At 45.5% G+C, this 15784-nt stretch overlaps 2 protein-coding genes across 2 annotated transcripts in view; one reads left to right on the top strand and one right to left on the bottom strand.

Moving 5' to 3' along the window:
• Positions 1-6171, top strand: part of Jam3 (junctional adhesion molecule 3) — a 63341-nt gene extending 57170 nt beyond the window's left edge. Inside the window, exons 5-9 of the mRNA XM_004862667.3 lie at positions 420-622; positions 1564-1663; positions 2907-3036; positions 3127-3181; positions 3719-6171. Of these exons, the coding sequence (XP_004862724.2) occupies positions 420-622; positions 1564-1663; positions 2907-3036; positions 3127-3181; positions 3719-3754 (524 nt within the window). The 3' untranslated portion in view covers positions 3755-6171. The remainder of the gene's footprint in view (positions 1-419; positions 623-1563; positions 1664-2906; positions 3037-3126; positions 3182-3718) is intronic.
• A 1977-nt stretch (positions 6172-8148) lies between these two features.
• Positions 8149-15784, bottom strand: part of Ncapd3 (non-SMC condensin II complex subunit D3) — a 73460-nt gene continuing 65824 nt past the window's right edge. The window contains exons 30-36 of the mRNA XM_004862668.4: positions 15050-15232; positions 14336-14484; positions 13962-14101; positions 13009-13086; positions 8987-9061; positions 8840-8900; positions 8149-8752 (exon numbers count right to left, since the gene is read on the bottom strand). Coding sequence (XP_004862725.1) covers positions 8644-8752; positions 8840-8900; positions 8987-9061; positions 13009-13086; positions 13962-14101; positions 14336-14484; positions 15050-15232 — 795 coding nt within the window. The 3' untranslated portion in view covers positions 8149-8643. The remainder of the gene's footprint in view (positions 8753-8839; positions 8901-8986; positions 9062-13008; positions 13087-13961; positions 14102-14335; positions 14485-15049; positions 15233-15784) is intronic.

The following is a 15784-nucleotide window of genomic DNA, read 5'->3' as shown; positions in this document are numbered from 1 at the left end:
AGGCCTCATACTGTGCTGAGAATAAGAGATCAGTTTGTATTTTGATTTCTTTTCCATGCAGACCTCACTCCTGAGGGTGTCTTGTAGCTTAGGGAAGGGAGCTAATAAGGCTGAGACTGCCTGAGTTGGTGGAAGGTGGCTGGGAAGTGAAGCTTCTGCACTTTTCCAAAGATGCTCCAGTATCCTTAGTGTCCTCTCCCTCCAGAAGGTGGAAGGAATTGGGAATTCAGGTGTGATGGGGCTGGGCATGGAGTGCCGAGGACAGCATGCAGTGGCAGCAGTTCATCTGGGAGGCGGCAGCAGTACAGGATCACTTGGCTGGCTTCCTTGTTTGTGTATCTCATTTATTCAAGTGGGCTTTGATAATAGTGGAGCTGTGTTGCTGAGATTTAAAACACCAACCCGTGTTTTTCCTGCAGTGAAGCCAGTAACCCCTGTCTGCAGAGTTCCAAAGGCTGTCCCTGCAGGCAAGATGGCGACACTGCAGTGCCAGGAGAGCGAGGGCCACCCTCGGCCTCACTACAGCTGGTACCGCAATGATGTGCCACTGCCGACAGACTCCAGAGCCAACCCCAGATTCCGAAATTCCTCTTTTCTCTTAAACTCTGAAACAGGCACTCTGGTAAGATCTCTTCTAAGAGGTAAAGATGGAGATGTCTTCGTTGGAGCAAGTGATGTTTTTTGTAGAAAGAATGGTTATTAAGAGAGGCTGTAAAGACTACATTATAAGATAGGAATTCAATATCCAGAATGTTAGAGATTCTACAGGAAAAATGGCTCTCCCTTCATTATAAACAAGTCCAAGGGGTAAAAGAAAGGAAACCTACAGATTGAAGAGAGACCAAGGAAGGCTACCCGACAAATGTTATGGGTGGACTTTATTCGAGTCCTGCTTGATTTGGCTCACCAGCTACATAAACCATTATGAGACACCGGGGACTTGATTACTGGCTGGGTGCTTGATGAAATTAATGGTTAATTGCTTTAGGCCCGATAGTATGATTTTTAAAAGTCCTTATGTTCAAGAGATACATACTGAAATATTCATTGATAAAATGTGTTTGGAATTTGCTTCAAAAGAATCCCGTGGTGGGGGGGGTGACATGGGGAGAGGAAACAAGATTGGTCAGGCTGCTTCACCAGTTAGCACCTCAGGCTTGTACTCCATGCACTTGTCATCAGGAAGGCCTCTGGCCTATGGCATGCCAGCTACATGTGGTAGTAGGCAGTTATGAGAAATAGGATCCTTGGTATTTGGCCAAGGGTTTGCCTGAGGAGCGGTCTCTGTCACAATATCTGCCGAATGTAAGTAAAGCCTAGCCTCTCATTCTGGGTGTTGCCAGCTTTGGTATCTGCTGCTCTAGAGGAGTGCACTGTTGGGTTCCTCTTAGGCAGCAGTGGAGGAGAGCTTAGCAGGAGGAAGCTGGACAGTGCCTGAGAAAGAAGCCAGAAACGAGAGCAGATGCTGATCATACTTTGGCTTCTGCAGGACCATGGGTGGCAGCTATGGTGCCCTCTGCCCTGTTGATTGTCTACTTACTGATGTGTTAATTTCTGAAACAGGTTTTCAGTGCTGTTCACAAGGAGGACTCTGGGCAGTATTACTGCATTGCTTCTAATGACGCGGGCTCAGCCAGATGTGAGGAACAGGAAATGGAAGTCTGTGAGTTAACTCTTTGAGAAGATTTCACTCACTGGAAAACTGGGAAAAGAATAGGACATTTGAGAATGAATTCTAGAACATCAGTTGAAACAACTCTTCTGGCATGTGTCAGCTTTTGTCTGGAGGTGACAGGGTCCACCGGGAGCCATTTGGGAGGTTGAAAGAAGGATGAGAAAGTGCTGAATCTCAGCAGATGCCAAACAGACCTTCTGGCACTGGACATGTGGCCGCTCATGTAATTTACACAGTGTATCATCACAGCCTTTCTCCAGTAGTTGATAGGATCATCAAAGCACAAGGTTGGATAAACTTCCAGAAATTTATCCAATTAGTTATTTTTTAGGAAACTGTAAGACAGCTTTCACCCCAGTGATTTTTCCCTGTCCTGTGATGATGGCACTGAAGGTGCGAAGGGCCAGTTAGGGTGTCTGAGACACTCGAGTTCCTTCTAGAATCCTCCACTCCCCCATTTGCAACCACCCTGGAGCGTGTTTTCCAAAGATGCTTGATGGTAAGAGCATTTAGACCACTCCTCCACAAACATCCCAGGGCCCTAGGCACATGTTAGACATGCATTCTCAGTCATTCTTCTCACCTGGCAAGTCGGGAAGATCTGCTCTAGGGTCATTTTCTCCTGGAGGAAAGTTTCTGAGTTGATAAGTTCCCCGGGTGTTTTTTCATGTATTTTATTTACATAAAGGAAACAGTCCCCATGTTGAACATGACCTTGGCCCTGTGTGTAGAAATGGGAAAAGGCAATGCAGTGGTTTCTTCTGAAAGGCCGGGTGGACATTGGGGGTACTCATTTAGTAGTTTTTACTTTTCAGTCTCAAAACTAACTTACTTCCCCAAAATATTGCATAGCAAAGGTAGGCTCTGATAATTAGGATTTTTTTCACAGGGCTCTTGGCTCCTAATTCTACATGTAATGTAACCGTATCTTTCATCAATAATATTGGGCATTCAGCTGGAGGACTTTTAGTCGTTTTATGGAAGGCCAGGCCTCTCAATTCAGTATTCAGTGTAACTGCCTTTGAACTGTGGAAGGCCCAGATCTTTTCACTTGTAGCATCAGGGGGGTGTTGGCTAGAAAAGTTTTAAGTGTTCTGTGTGTGTTCTTCTGGCTAGGGTAGGCAGGAGAGGGAGGCTAGGTGGTGTGGGGAAAGGGAGGAAGGTCAGGTCAGGCCTTAGAAGAGACCATAGGTAGCATAGCATCTCTTCACATAAACCTTCTTTTCTGCAGATGACTTGAACATTGCTGGCATTATTGGGGGGGTTCTGGTCGTCCTTGCAGTCCTGGTCCTGATAACACTGGGCATCTGCTGTGCATACAGACGTGGCTACTTCATCAATAGCAAACAGGATGGAGAAAGGTGAGCCTGCCTTACACAAAAAAGACAAAGTCCAGGCCAGCATTCACAGGGTAGCCACGCCACTGATGTGCTGTCTTCCTCCACTCACAGTTACAAGAGCCCAGGGAAGCCCGATGGCGTTAACTATATCAGGACAGATGAGGAGGTAAGGAGCGAAGAGGATAGGTAGCATTCAGGAAACAAGGCCGTCCAGATGTGCCCAGCCAGGAAAACATTCCCGCTTAGAAACCCAGGGGGGCTCTTAGGAAGATTCCCAGTTACATGGGAGACCCTAAGCTCTTAGCTGTTCACAGTAATGGTGCATACTCATGGCATTTGCACATTGCAAACTCTAGTGCATGTTACTGTTCTTTGTTTTATTCTGTGTGGGAGTGGGGGGAGTATTGGGGGTTGAAACCTAGGGCCTCCACACTGAGCTACATCCCCAGCCCTTTTTATTTTTAAATAGAGTCTAAGTCATTAAGTTGCCCAGGCTGGGCTTGAACTTGAAATCCTCTTGCCTCAGCCTTCGAGTTCTGGGATCACTGGTGTGCACCACCATGCCCGCCCAGCTGTTAAGACCAGTTGTTTTATTTGTTTACAGTTTGGTCCCTAGCTTCCTCTGTAGTATGGGCTGAGTTTTCCCTTTCCCACCACCCGCCTTGGGCCCTGGATGTGTTCTGACTGTGGGCTGGTTTTGCAGGGTGACTTTAGACACAAGTCATCGTTCGTGATCTGAGACTTAGCAGTGTGGCCAAGAGCACATGCAGATACCTCTCCTAGAAACTCCTGTCAAGGGAGCCACAAGCTGTGTGCACCTGGACGAAGAGACACTCATGCAGAAGCTTTTTGTTTTGGCCAAAGTGGACTGCTACTCCTTTCTTACTCTAACAAGCCACACAAATAAAAGAACCTTCCTCAAGATGGGCACAGTAACCACCAGGAAAAGAATGAGTTCACTGAGTTGCTCCCCAGTCCACTGCTGGCCCAGTCCCTCTGTGGGTAGCAGGTGATCTCAGAAGTCCCGAGCCACACACTATGGGCCTGTATCTGCCACTGGCTGTTCAGCAGCCAGGGTGAGAGCTACTGCATGAGGATGAGGTGACGCAGCAGCAGCAGCAGCAGCAGCAGCACTACTGTGAGCACTGGAAAAGGGTCTGCACATAGGGTTTGTCTGTGGGCCTGACCCTCCTGGATGCTCTTGTTCAGGCTCTAGTGATGGGTGTTGTCCATCTTGTCAGATTCACATTTGGTAAAGAACCAAATGGGGGGGAGGGTACATGGCTTGCTGGAAGAGGGCTCTTCTTCAAGGACCCTGCTTGTCTGAGGCTATAGATTTGAGGAAACCCCTTTGTCTTAGGCTAAGTCTGAAATGGTATTGAAAAAATGCTTTTCTATGGTTCTTGCTTATTTTATAATATTTCACATTCTAAATTTTTGCTAAAGATGTATTTTGATTATTGAAAGGAAAATTTCTATTTAAACTGTAAATATATTCTCATACAGTGTTTAAAACTTATTTTTTTAAGAGTTCAACCTAAAGTGGAAGTTCTAAGCTACTAGTGGTTAACTGAAAAATAGCAGTAATTCTTTTACCCAAGGAATCCTCTCAAGTTGGCTTCTTGGAACGTTCATTTGTCCATCCAAGTTTTAGCATTTTCATAAGAAAACTTAGGCCATCTGCACTTGAGACCATTGTTGTTTAAGAAACCCTTAAATATTCCAGCTCAGCCATGTGGACATCTTTTTTGCATCTTTCCAAAAGAAAGCCAGGGAACTGGGGTCAGCTTTGACCTGTCTATTCCTGAGATCACTAAGCTCCCGTGCCCTGAAGCAGACCACATTGGTGGACTCTTGGGAAAGGGTCAGATGCCACCATTCTGAGTGGGGGTTTGGGCCCTTCACCTTTATAGTCCTGGGCACAGCTTTTGTCCCACCCATTCATTTGGTAGTACTGTTCACATGCCATGGTGTGCTTGGTGTTCTGGCTTGGGTGCTTCGGGGTTGCTTCTGCTGTGTGACATCCCAGCTTTCTGGTTCCTAGGAAAGATCTTTTGATTGAGGATGGCTCACAAAACAAAGAAGCCACTGCTATTTGTTTTATAAGTTCATTCTGATTATGCAGTGCATAAGATTGTCCAAAGGCAATTCTAAAATCAAACCTGTGAGCTATTCTTTGAAGAAAATGAACCCATTGATCCTCTTTTCCCTGAAGAACACACCTGGCACTGCAGGTTCTTGCTCCTTCACAACAAATGTGTGTTGGCAGCCAGGCCAGCCTTTTGAAGATCAAGTGGTGCAGCCAGGGTCAAAAGCATGATGATAAGGAAAAGAAAATGCCTGCATCAAAAACCATTTTCTAATTTTGATTTTGAATTTATCTACCTGACACTGCTCACTTTGTAGGGACATTAGAAACATCATTGAAAAGCTTTTGTTCTTCAAGAGTGATGTTCTCAGGCACAGATACACTGCCGTGTTAGACTTCTGATGATGAAGTGGTTCAGAGCTAGAAGCTTCTCAAAGGAGCACCGATTTCCACTGTGTTCCTGGAGGGTGGTTTTTACGTAGAATGTAGTCACCTGTAATTCAACTTTCAGTGTCTTAATTTTTTATACTTTCAATTTTTTTTTATTGAATACTTGTGATGTACTGACTTTTCTTTTTCGTTACGTGACCTACTGTCATTTGGGATGTTGGCAGGGCAGCAGGGAACTCTTCTGCCCTCATTCAGTTTTCTTGGGTGTCTGTATCCTGAATGCTTAAGACTGCCCTTCCTCTCCACTGCCTCTTGGTAGGAAGGGCAGCTGTCCCCACTTCCACTGTTGGGGATTAATACCCTGACCCCTTCCTGGGGTCACAGCAGTAGGGCAGCCCGATCTCCATTTGTACACCTACTCTTCTGCACTAGTGCCATGTGAACTGGGTCTGACAGAGAAGTGACACAGCCTGCGAAGTGTTGCCTGTGACATAAAGCTGCAGACAGAGAAGGGAGCGCTTGTCAGTGTTCCTGAAGACTCAAGAAGCTTGTACAGGGCTGTTCTTCAGGCCTTTGGTATGATTGTTGTTGTATATAGGTGTTATAGACTTGTACTAATACACATGTAATTTGGTATTTGTTAAAACCTCATTTATAAAAGCTTTAAAAACATCAAAGCTTACTTCTTTCTTTCTTTGTACTTAGGTTGGATGTACCACATCTTCCTAGCATTGTTAGGCAGGTACACTAGAAAGGTATGGTCCCATCATTGTCTGCAGGGAACTCAGAACCTGTATGGAGCCATCTGTTCACTCAGAAGCAGCTTTGTGACTCAATGCCCTGATGACAAGGCCATCTGTGCCACAGAGTTCATGTATGGGAGGCCAGTGGCTTTCTGTCTACCAAATCCAACTGCATGCCAAAACACACAGCGATTTGGGAGCTAACTGGGGATGCAGCTCTGGTGGAGCACTTGCCTAGCATGCCTGAGGCCCTGGGTTCCATCCCTGGCACCACATACACAGCATGAAGGGGGGCCAAGGGATAACAGGAGTGGACATGATCAAATATATGGTGATTCTTTAAGTTTATCACAGTAAAAGATACTTGGCTCTTGATCCCCACCCTACCCCCTTATCCTGTTCTTTGCCACTTCATGAAGTAGTCCTGGAAGCCTTCTTTCGGGACTGTCTTTACAAGATGTGATAAAAAATACAGAGAATGCTGCTGCCCAGTGCCATCAAAAGGAAAAAAGGTTTGTGAAAACACTGTTGTGTGTCCTCATCCATCTTTTTCATTGAATCTAGCTCTTCCCCAAAGTTAAAATGACCATCTGAGATCAATGATGTGAAGTGATTCAGGACATTGAGGCAGCTAAGACAGTGTAACTAAATATATGAGAGAGGACTTCCAGCCCTCCTTCAGAATGTGGCAAGGATGGGATAAATGTGTTGAAGGAGGACTATGACAATGTATCTTTTAAATGACTTTTTAAAATTAAAAAATTAAATAGTCACGATATTTTTCAGTCATACTTCATGTTATATACATGGGTAAAATACCACACCGAGCCAGGAGCGGTGCACACCTACAATTCCAGCACATACGAAGCTGAGGGAAGAGGACAGTTTGAAGCTAGCCTGGGTTGCACAGCAGGTTTAAGGCTAACCTGGACTACATGAAACTCATAAAAACCAAGCAAAAAGTATATCCCTCATTGAAACCAGTTATTTTATAAAATTAATAGGGACCTATAACAAAATTTTCAATAACTTTAAAAGAAGAAAAAACACCAGTTAACTTTGTACTCTTGCTTCTGTAATAATGGTTTAAAAAAGGAAAAAACAAAACAAAACCAGGCAGGCCTGGTGGTGTGAGCCTGCAGCCCCAGCTGCCCAGGACTCCAAGGCTGGAGGATTACCTGAGGGAAGAGTCAGGGCCAGCCTGGGTGGTGCAGCAAGATCTTGCTCTAAAAAAACCCCCAAAAACCCAACTGCATTTCCTCATGGGTGCAGTTCAGAGGCAGCTGGGTTCTCCTGACGGTGGTGGCAGAGATGAAGCCTCCCCACAGCGGCGCAGTACTTGGCAGAGGACCTGTGGACTGATATCACTGCCATTCTGCCTAAGGGCATGAAGCTGTGTTTCACAAGCAGGGATCATGCAATTAACCAGCCCCAGCCCCGAGCCCCACAGCACCTGCAAAATTGGTCCCCGTTCTTTAGTGAACTGGCCGGTCTGATCCGCCTCCCCAGCATGTGGCCCCTCCAGTTTCTCAAACTGAAGCCCTTTTCCTTTTTCCTCCTTTGTTAGGGAACTGGCTTGATCTTTGTCAGATATTTTCTCCTTTTAGTTAAACTTCCTGTAAATGCATGCTGAAAGGCTCAGTTTAATCTCCGTTACTACTGCAGCGAGGCCCCGCACAGCCTGTGAAGGTAATCTATACCAATAGGGTGTCTGTCGTCAGGGGCAGACAGCTTCCATGTGGGAACAAAGGCAGGCAGCAGATAGATGACCCAGGCCTTAGGGACAACCGGAATCATCTTTTTCCTAATGGGAGATTTAGTTTCACTCTTAAATACTTTATGTAAAATTACGAAGCCCACAATAAAAGTTTTGTTCTAAAAAACAAAAAAATCCTATTGAATGCTAGAAGCCTGTATTTATGCTTGGCCTTTATTAATTTTAGAAAGCTGTACAATATTTTGAAAATCTGAAATTATAAATAGAAAAAATATTACAGTCAAAATTTTGTCATTAGATATGGGAAAATACTATAAGGAATTTAGACAAGCTAATAATAGAAGCTTGATTTATATAAAAGAAAGTTGGAGTATTTTGTGTTCCTTAAAGACCAGATTTGTAGCTTATCAGAATGGGACTTGACACTTAAATGGGATGACGTGTTAATATTAATCTGGCATTTCTCTGTTACTTTACAATGTTTTAACTCCAAGTTTTGCAAAAAGAAAGATAAAAGGTTGGCTGGCCAGCCACAGGTGAGCAGAGAGTGCTGGGACCTCACAGAGAAGCTTTGGTATCACACAGTGAGCAGCACCCAGAAGAGGCGCATGTCCCCTGCCTGTTCCCACAAAGCAAACAAGACCTTCCCTCCAGGGCCCCGCCTTCCTGGGCATCAGTGGAGTGCAGCTTCAGTTGGCTGTTTTCAGGGGGGCCTTGCGGATGGACCTCCTGCTGGGGACTGGGTTGCCTTTATTCCTGGCTGGGGACATCACGTTCCACTGCTGAGGCTGTGCAGGCCTGGGGAAAGAAACAGCCCTTCTATAACTAAAAGAAGAAACCCTGACAAAAACATCAACCTCCAAAGGAACCCTTTGGCAAACTTACGGTTTATCAGGCAGTGATAAACATAAAATGTCATTTCCTTGATTCTGGGCTTCGATTTTGTCTGAAAGGAAATTAAACACAAATTCAGTTTTCCCAAAATTTCAAAGGCAGCTGGTGGATCAGACATGAAGGAAAGTGGAAACTTGCCTTTGGCTGGAAGAGGAGTCTGTGATGTCTCTATGTAACTGACCCCGGCTCCAAACGTGACTTCACTGATGGACCCTGGGTAAAGGGGAAACACTGCCATTAATGAAAAGCTGGTAAGATCAGCCCTCAGATACAGCTGCCTGAGCAATTGGGAGAGCCCTGCTCTGGTTTTTGTTCACATCCCCTGCCCTACACCCAAGTGACCGTCACTGTCAGGCCTCAGGCTGACCTTTTCCCACGACCTAATGGTGTGAAACTCCTCCTCCTGGAAACTCCCTTCAGTCTACCTGACCGTCATTCAGACCATAGCCTCCTCATGCTGCTGTGGCCTCTGCATTTTCACTGCTCTGACTGGTGACTGCCACATGCCAAAGACTCCCAGCCCACCTCGGGCTACTTGCTATTGAACTTCATCTGGAGCCCCTAAAGAGATGTTGCCAATGCACTACCTCTTTACACTTTCCCTTTTTTGGTACCAGGGACGTTTGTTCTGTTTTCCTACTCAGTAAATAGTCCCGTCTAAGCTAGAGATACCATAGCAGCCACTTCCCCACATGGAATCAGTAACCACACCAGTCCATCCTAGCTTCAAGGAGCCCTGCATCCTGTGACCTGCCCTCCTACCTCACTATGAACACCCCGGCCATCTTGCTGTTGTTGTTTACAGGTCTTTCAGTCCCCCTTAGGTAGAAGAGCACACTGCTGAGGAACAGAATAAAGCAGACTGGGTTTGCATCCTGGCTCTGTCTTACTGTGTGAGCTACGCTAAGAATTCAACTCTTCATTTCTAAAATGGAGATGAAAACTCACCTAACCAACAGGGTTGTCAAGACTGAATGATATTATTTATGTAAAGTACCTGCTACAAGGTAAGTGCTGAATGAATGTTGGCCACTACCACAGTTTTTAGTTAAAACTTATTAGGTACTATCTCCTGTGTCACTGGAGTCATTTAAAAATCAAATAGAGTTATTGTCCAGAGCACCTTGATGACTGTGTTCTGAGGAGACCTAAAATCTATTCTTGGTCTGTGGGGGCCCCAAGCTGCCCTTACAAACACACATGCTATGTGCACATGCCATGGCCCACTGTGCCCGTGGAGTGCCTCTCCGCCGGGCCCTGGCATGTCACACCTGCGTGCACACTAGCTTCTGCCTGGCCTGCTGGCCCCATCTCTCCACAATGCACCCTCAACTCATGCTTAGCAGGTGCAATCTCCCCTGTGCTGCTGCACGCTCTGCCTAAGTGCCATCAACACACTTCTAGGGGGCAGAGCACAGGCCTGGCTCAGCCCGCCTTCCTTCTGACAGGTGCATTTGTCAGGTGAGCTTTAGAGTTCTTCCCATTCTCCACATGCTGTAGCTCCTTATGATCAACCTGTACCTTTTTGGTCTAAATTTTAAAGTCCTGCAGTTCTACAGATCTGGGAGTACTCTGGCTTTTAGGTAATGGAAGAGAACTACACTTTTATCACTGCCGCCGCTGATACAGCTCAGAGTGGCTTTCTCCTGTTGCCGTGAGGATCCTCCTTGTGCTGTCATCTGAGATTCCCTTTCCTTCTCTACACACTGCGTTTCCTGGTTAGAAGCCTATGTGCAGTCCAGATAATAATCTCTCACCTTTACAACAACACACACATGGTAGCTCTCACACCCGCAGCACATGCTATGCTTAGACTCAAAGGCAGAATCACCTTGGTTGCCTTAATTACAGCAGTGAAAAAGGTACTTGCCCCTCTCTGCCTGATTTCAGTTAAAATCCTAGCTCTGAAATTATCCCTTTCCACTTAGCAAAACCAATGCTGGCTGAATATTCTTGGTGGCCTGCACAGCTTCCCTACTGGCTTCATAGTCTTAAGACCACTTCCTGACAGTCATCCCCACCTAAACCAGGAGGCACTTGTATTTATAAACCACACTGATGCTAACAGCACTGAGTGCTCTTAAGTTCTCTGATAATTTTCCCAGTGAGGGGAGCCAATAGAAAGCCCTTCTTAAAGCATTTCTTCATGGTTTAAAACACATGGACAGAAGTCAAGTCGACAGGGGAATCACACTCCACAGCCTGGAGAAAGAGCAAATGCTCTGCTGATCCAAAGACACTACAGTCCCATTTTCAGTGCAGATGAGTTCCACACATGCAAATGCAAGCAGCATTAATGTGCCATGCCAGGTTTCACTGCTGAGGACACATGCTGCCAGGAAACCAAAAGACTGAAATCAGGGACTCAAGGGATGAGCGAGGCTAAAATGAGAAAGAACCATTCTCTGCTTCTGCAGCATATGGCACCTAACTGCCGAAATAGAAGCTCTTGCTGCCCCCGAGCCAGGAACACAGAACATAGAGACAACTTTTCTCTTTGGAGGAGGCTGGCTAGTTTACATTTTTAACATTGTATCTGTCAACAGAGAGGAAGCTAGAACTGCCAGCCTTTTGTGACAGAAGCATCACAAGGCTATTGTACCTAAGGAGAGGTGGGGTGGGGATTCTGTTATCTATTAATCTCCCTTTACAAGAAGGGTCTGGAAGAAAATTACCTAAAGCCCTGTGAGTATTCCATGACATTACAGCGCCACAGGTTAACAGAATCAAGCAAGCAGCCAGAACACAGGAGGTGCTCAGGCTGATAGAAGCCTGACAGAAGGGTGCTGGCTCCTCCATTATGAAAGGGAACCCCTGGGCACAACACTCCTCTCTTCATGCTTGGATCCAAACTGGGAAAGCCAGGCTGGACAGAGGACACAACATGAATCAGAGGCCTTAGCCCCAGCTCTGCCACTGAAGAGATCCCTGTGTGACATCCACATCTGTGGAGTAGACCCCACAGGAGTCAGTGAGGAACGGCAAGGACAGACCGAAAACGAACACGGAGGGCCAGGAGAGGCTGTGGCAGATGAGGATGCAGCATGGGAAGGCCCAAGTCAGGAAGAGTGTGGCTGGACATCGGCACCCCAAGAAGGCCACACACCACTGGGGTGCAGATGAGGGACACGCAGGAGCATACCAGGCAGGCCCCGGAAACTCCAGTCCATATTTTGGACAGTAACAGTTTTTTCATACTACATATAGAGGATCTGAAAATAGAAAATCTAAAATGCTCTAAAATCTGACCTGTCTGGAATGCCAACATGAGGCTGTAGGTGAAAAATTCCACACCTGACTTTGCGTAATGGGTTGCAGTCAAAATAGAGATACAGTAAAAATACTGTATAAAATGACCTTTAGGCCATGTGTAAAAGGAGTATACAAAACATAAATAATTATTGTTAGGCTTGGGTTGCATCCCCAAGATAATTCAGTTTATTTGTATAAAAATATTTCAAAATCTGAAAATATCTGAAATCTAAAACACTTCTGGTCTTAAGTATTTTGGATAAAGGATCCTCAATGTGCATAATTTTCTCAAAATCATAGTTTCTATGGAGTTTGTGTCAATAATAAGCCATGAAATGAAAAACTGGGATAAAACATTTTACTCTTCTAACTGCCCTCTCTTGTGAAAAGGAAAAACACCAGGTGGAAGTGAGAAGCCACTGGCTTTGGGCACAGCAGTGCATGGTCCTCACTGCCAAACCTCTAGCTCAGGGTGCTGGAAGCCCACTCCAGGTCACCCAAGACACCTCCAGTGCTAACCCCCCTCCCACCCCCGCTGGAACAGACCAGTGAGCGCACACACACACTTGCATGGCAGGGAGGGCACAAGAGTACTGCTTCACAATGGCGCTGGGTGGGTCGGTGACTGATCTATTTGGGCCTCAGCTTCATACTGGTCACACTGAACTGAAGCATGCAAAGCACTGGGAAGAGCACCTGACCTTCAGGAAATGCTCAGTGAATCCAGCAACTGCATGGCTGTGAAACATGGAATCTGAACAATGCACTATAATGCAGCTGTGTATCAGGAGAGCTTTTAGACAGAAGATCTAGCTATCTTGCAACAGAGTTTTACTACCACTCTAGCAAGCACAGGACAGCTGTGGTGGAGACCTGGGAGGGGAAGTTCATTCAATCTCACGACTTACTCTCAGGAGTGCTGATGGCTCTTTTGGTTATCCAGTCCATGGATCCATCAGTCTCTCGCTCTAAGTTGTAGGGAGATGCTACAATAGAATGGAAAAGTCTTATCTGTCCAGAAGCCCCAAAACAGTATCACAAAACAGAGAAACTAAATGAGAAAACGTAAGATATATATGGTAAAATTAAAATTCCTAATGTTTAAAGTATTCTTATAAAGAAGCAATTCAGAAATAACTACAAATAAATGACCACATGGAAAAACATGCCCATTCTTGCTAGAATTCAAAGAAATGGAAATTAAAATCATATCATTTTTGGTCTATAAAGATCAGCAAAGACAAATGTGAAATTATAAAGCCAGTGCTTCTAAGCAGGAAAATAGATACTCCGGTACCATTTGGCATGAATGATGGATAGTTTGATACTATCAGAGCTTTTAAATACAGCCTTTGGCTGCTGGGAACAATCCCATTACACATACAAGGTTGTGCATGCAAGAATATTTACTACTGTAATACTATTTGTATCAAAAAATTGAAAAGCATCTACAGTTTCAAGAAATTGGGCAGTAATAAAAAAGTTTCGGTACTTTCACAAGATGGAATGCTATACAGCCTTGGGAGAAGTTTTGAAAAGTTCATGAAAAAATTTTCACTGTATGTCATTAAAACTGTATGTAGGGAAGCAGGTTATAAAACAAGACATACTAAGATCATTTTATGAATAAAACATACATGTGAAGAGTAGAAAGGCTGGAAACCTCAGTGCTATGGATGAGTCTTATATTTCATTGTTTCCCAAATGTTTTAGCATAAGCATGCATCATTTTCTTATCTATAATCTTATATCCCCAAATAATGTTACTTATTTGAAAAATAAGAAAACAGAAACCATTTTAAAAGGAATGAGAAGTAGACCTGTGTTTTCACCTGCACGTTCCCGCTATGTTAAGGCTTACCATTGCTGGTTGGTTTCCCTGGGCTTCCAGAACTTAAAGAGAAAGGCAATACTCCCACACTTCGGCTGCGGTGCCTACTCTTGGACTCCACAGCTTTCTTGACAGAATTCAGGATTGCAATGGTACTCAGGGACATGGGCCTGTAGAGGATAACAGGGCACAGACCCTGACTCAGGGCAGAGCACTGCGCTGATGGCGGTTACAGAGATGCCCACCCAATTTCTTTCAAACCACCGTTGGCTGACCCACCCTCTTGCCAGTCTCCCTGAAGTGCAGCAAGGTGTCAACAGAAACACTGGTGCAGAGACAGAGGCAAAGCCTCTGCAGAGTACCCCTAGCAATGCGCACTGCCACCGCCTCAGCATGCTCCTTACCTGGCCCCTGGCATTAACATCTTCGGAGGCCCAGTTTCCAGCATGTGGCCAGTGCTGGACTCGGGTGCTGAAGGCTGGCTTGTGGCCGGAGACACAGTTGCAGGTTTTTGGCTGACAGGAGCTGGCATTACTTCTAAGCCTGGGATGACCTGTTAGAGAAGATGAATGGAATCTTCACATGCTATGAGCAACCCCATACACAATCTACTTTAAAAGATATCAGCAGCGGTTAGTACAATTTTTCTTTAAAACAGAACTATCAGCAAACTGCCATATGTAGATGTGGCATTAAAGAGAAAAAGGAGTAAGTTAGCTTGGCCTTATCACTTTCTAATGCAGCAAATCTGTTTGGATGCCTCAGGCAATAAGAACTTCTTGCTTCTAATATGAGCAGCAGCTAAACCCAAAGACCTGGGGCCTTCTGCTCTACAGAGGAGCAGCCATGAGAAAGACAGCAACGACCTAAGATGCCTGAGGTCATGGGTGTAAAGATAGATGCCCTCTGGCAGCTCACCTTCTAGACACTCACACATCACTGCTACTGTGACTTTTCAGGCAAGGCCTCATGGCAGGGCCTGTGGAAAGAGAAGCCTCCAGCTATCAGTGCAACAAAGGAAGACACACCTGCTAACAGGTGGGTTTTGAGGCAAGCTGGGAAAGCACAGAGCAGACGGGAAAGCTGGCCGACCTAAGGTGGGCCTCTTGTCTGTCTACCTGCATGGCTTGCGCTCCCGTGTCACTGTCAGCCGCCCTGCGTGCTTCTGCATGTTTGGCCAGCTCTCGCTCCTGGGCCAGCTGTTCACTGTACTTCTTCATGTCATACTCGAGTTCTGAGGCCAACTGTTTGTCAACTGCAAAGAATTCCTTGACTTCATCTCGGTAATCCTGCATCACCTCCTAAAAGAGACCCCAAAGCATCTTTTAGTGTTTCCTTGAACAAAGAAATAAGCTCTCCAACAGAGGTTGACACAAAATAATAGAACAGTAAGATTTTTATTCCTGAGTCCAGGCTACTTCTATCACATTAAAAAACAGGCTACTTAACTGCACATTCCAAGGAAACAAACCCCCTTTATGCTGACCATGAAGGGAGATGTTAACTAACCATTCAGATCTCCTAGGCAGCATCCTAACTACCTGCAGGTAATAAGTGGCTGCCTGGACTCATGAGAAGGGAAAGACAAGGATCCAGCTTAGACGAGCCCAGGAGCAGTCATGGAAGGCAGTGCAGTGTAGAGGCCGCTCCACTGTTGCCTGTCAGCTTTTCCCACTGGAACCCAAAGATTAAATTTTTGTTTCTAAAGATTTTATAGTAAACCTCAATATTCTCAGGTCTTAAAAAGGACTGCTTGGAGCAAGGCCTCTTGGCCAAGAGCAAGAAATCATTTTGCTGAGAGTATCAGAGGAAGGAAAAGATAGACTGCAGCTCCAATGAGGAGGGAAGCCCAG

The sequence above is a fragment of the Heterocephalus glaber genome, unplaced genomic scaffold (genome assembly GCF_053883595.1).
Source record: "Heterocephalus glaber isolate CG9 unplaced genomic scaffold, H.glaber_assembly_v1.0 deba00001446, whole genome shotgun sequence".
Lineage (NCBI taxonomy): Eukaryota > Metazoa > Chordata > Mammalia > Rodentia > Bathyergidae > Heterocephalus > Heterocephalus glaber.
The sequence above is the reverse complement of the archived record's forward strand: the minus strand, read 5'-3'. Positions and strand labels throughout refer to the sequence as shown.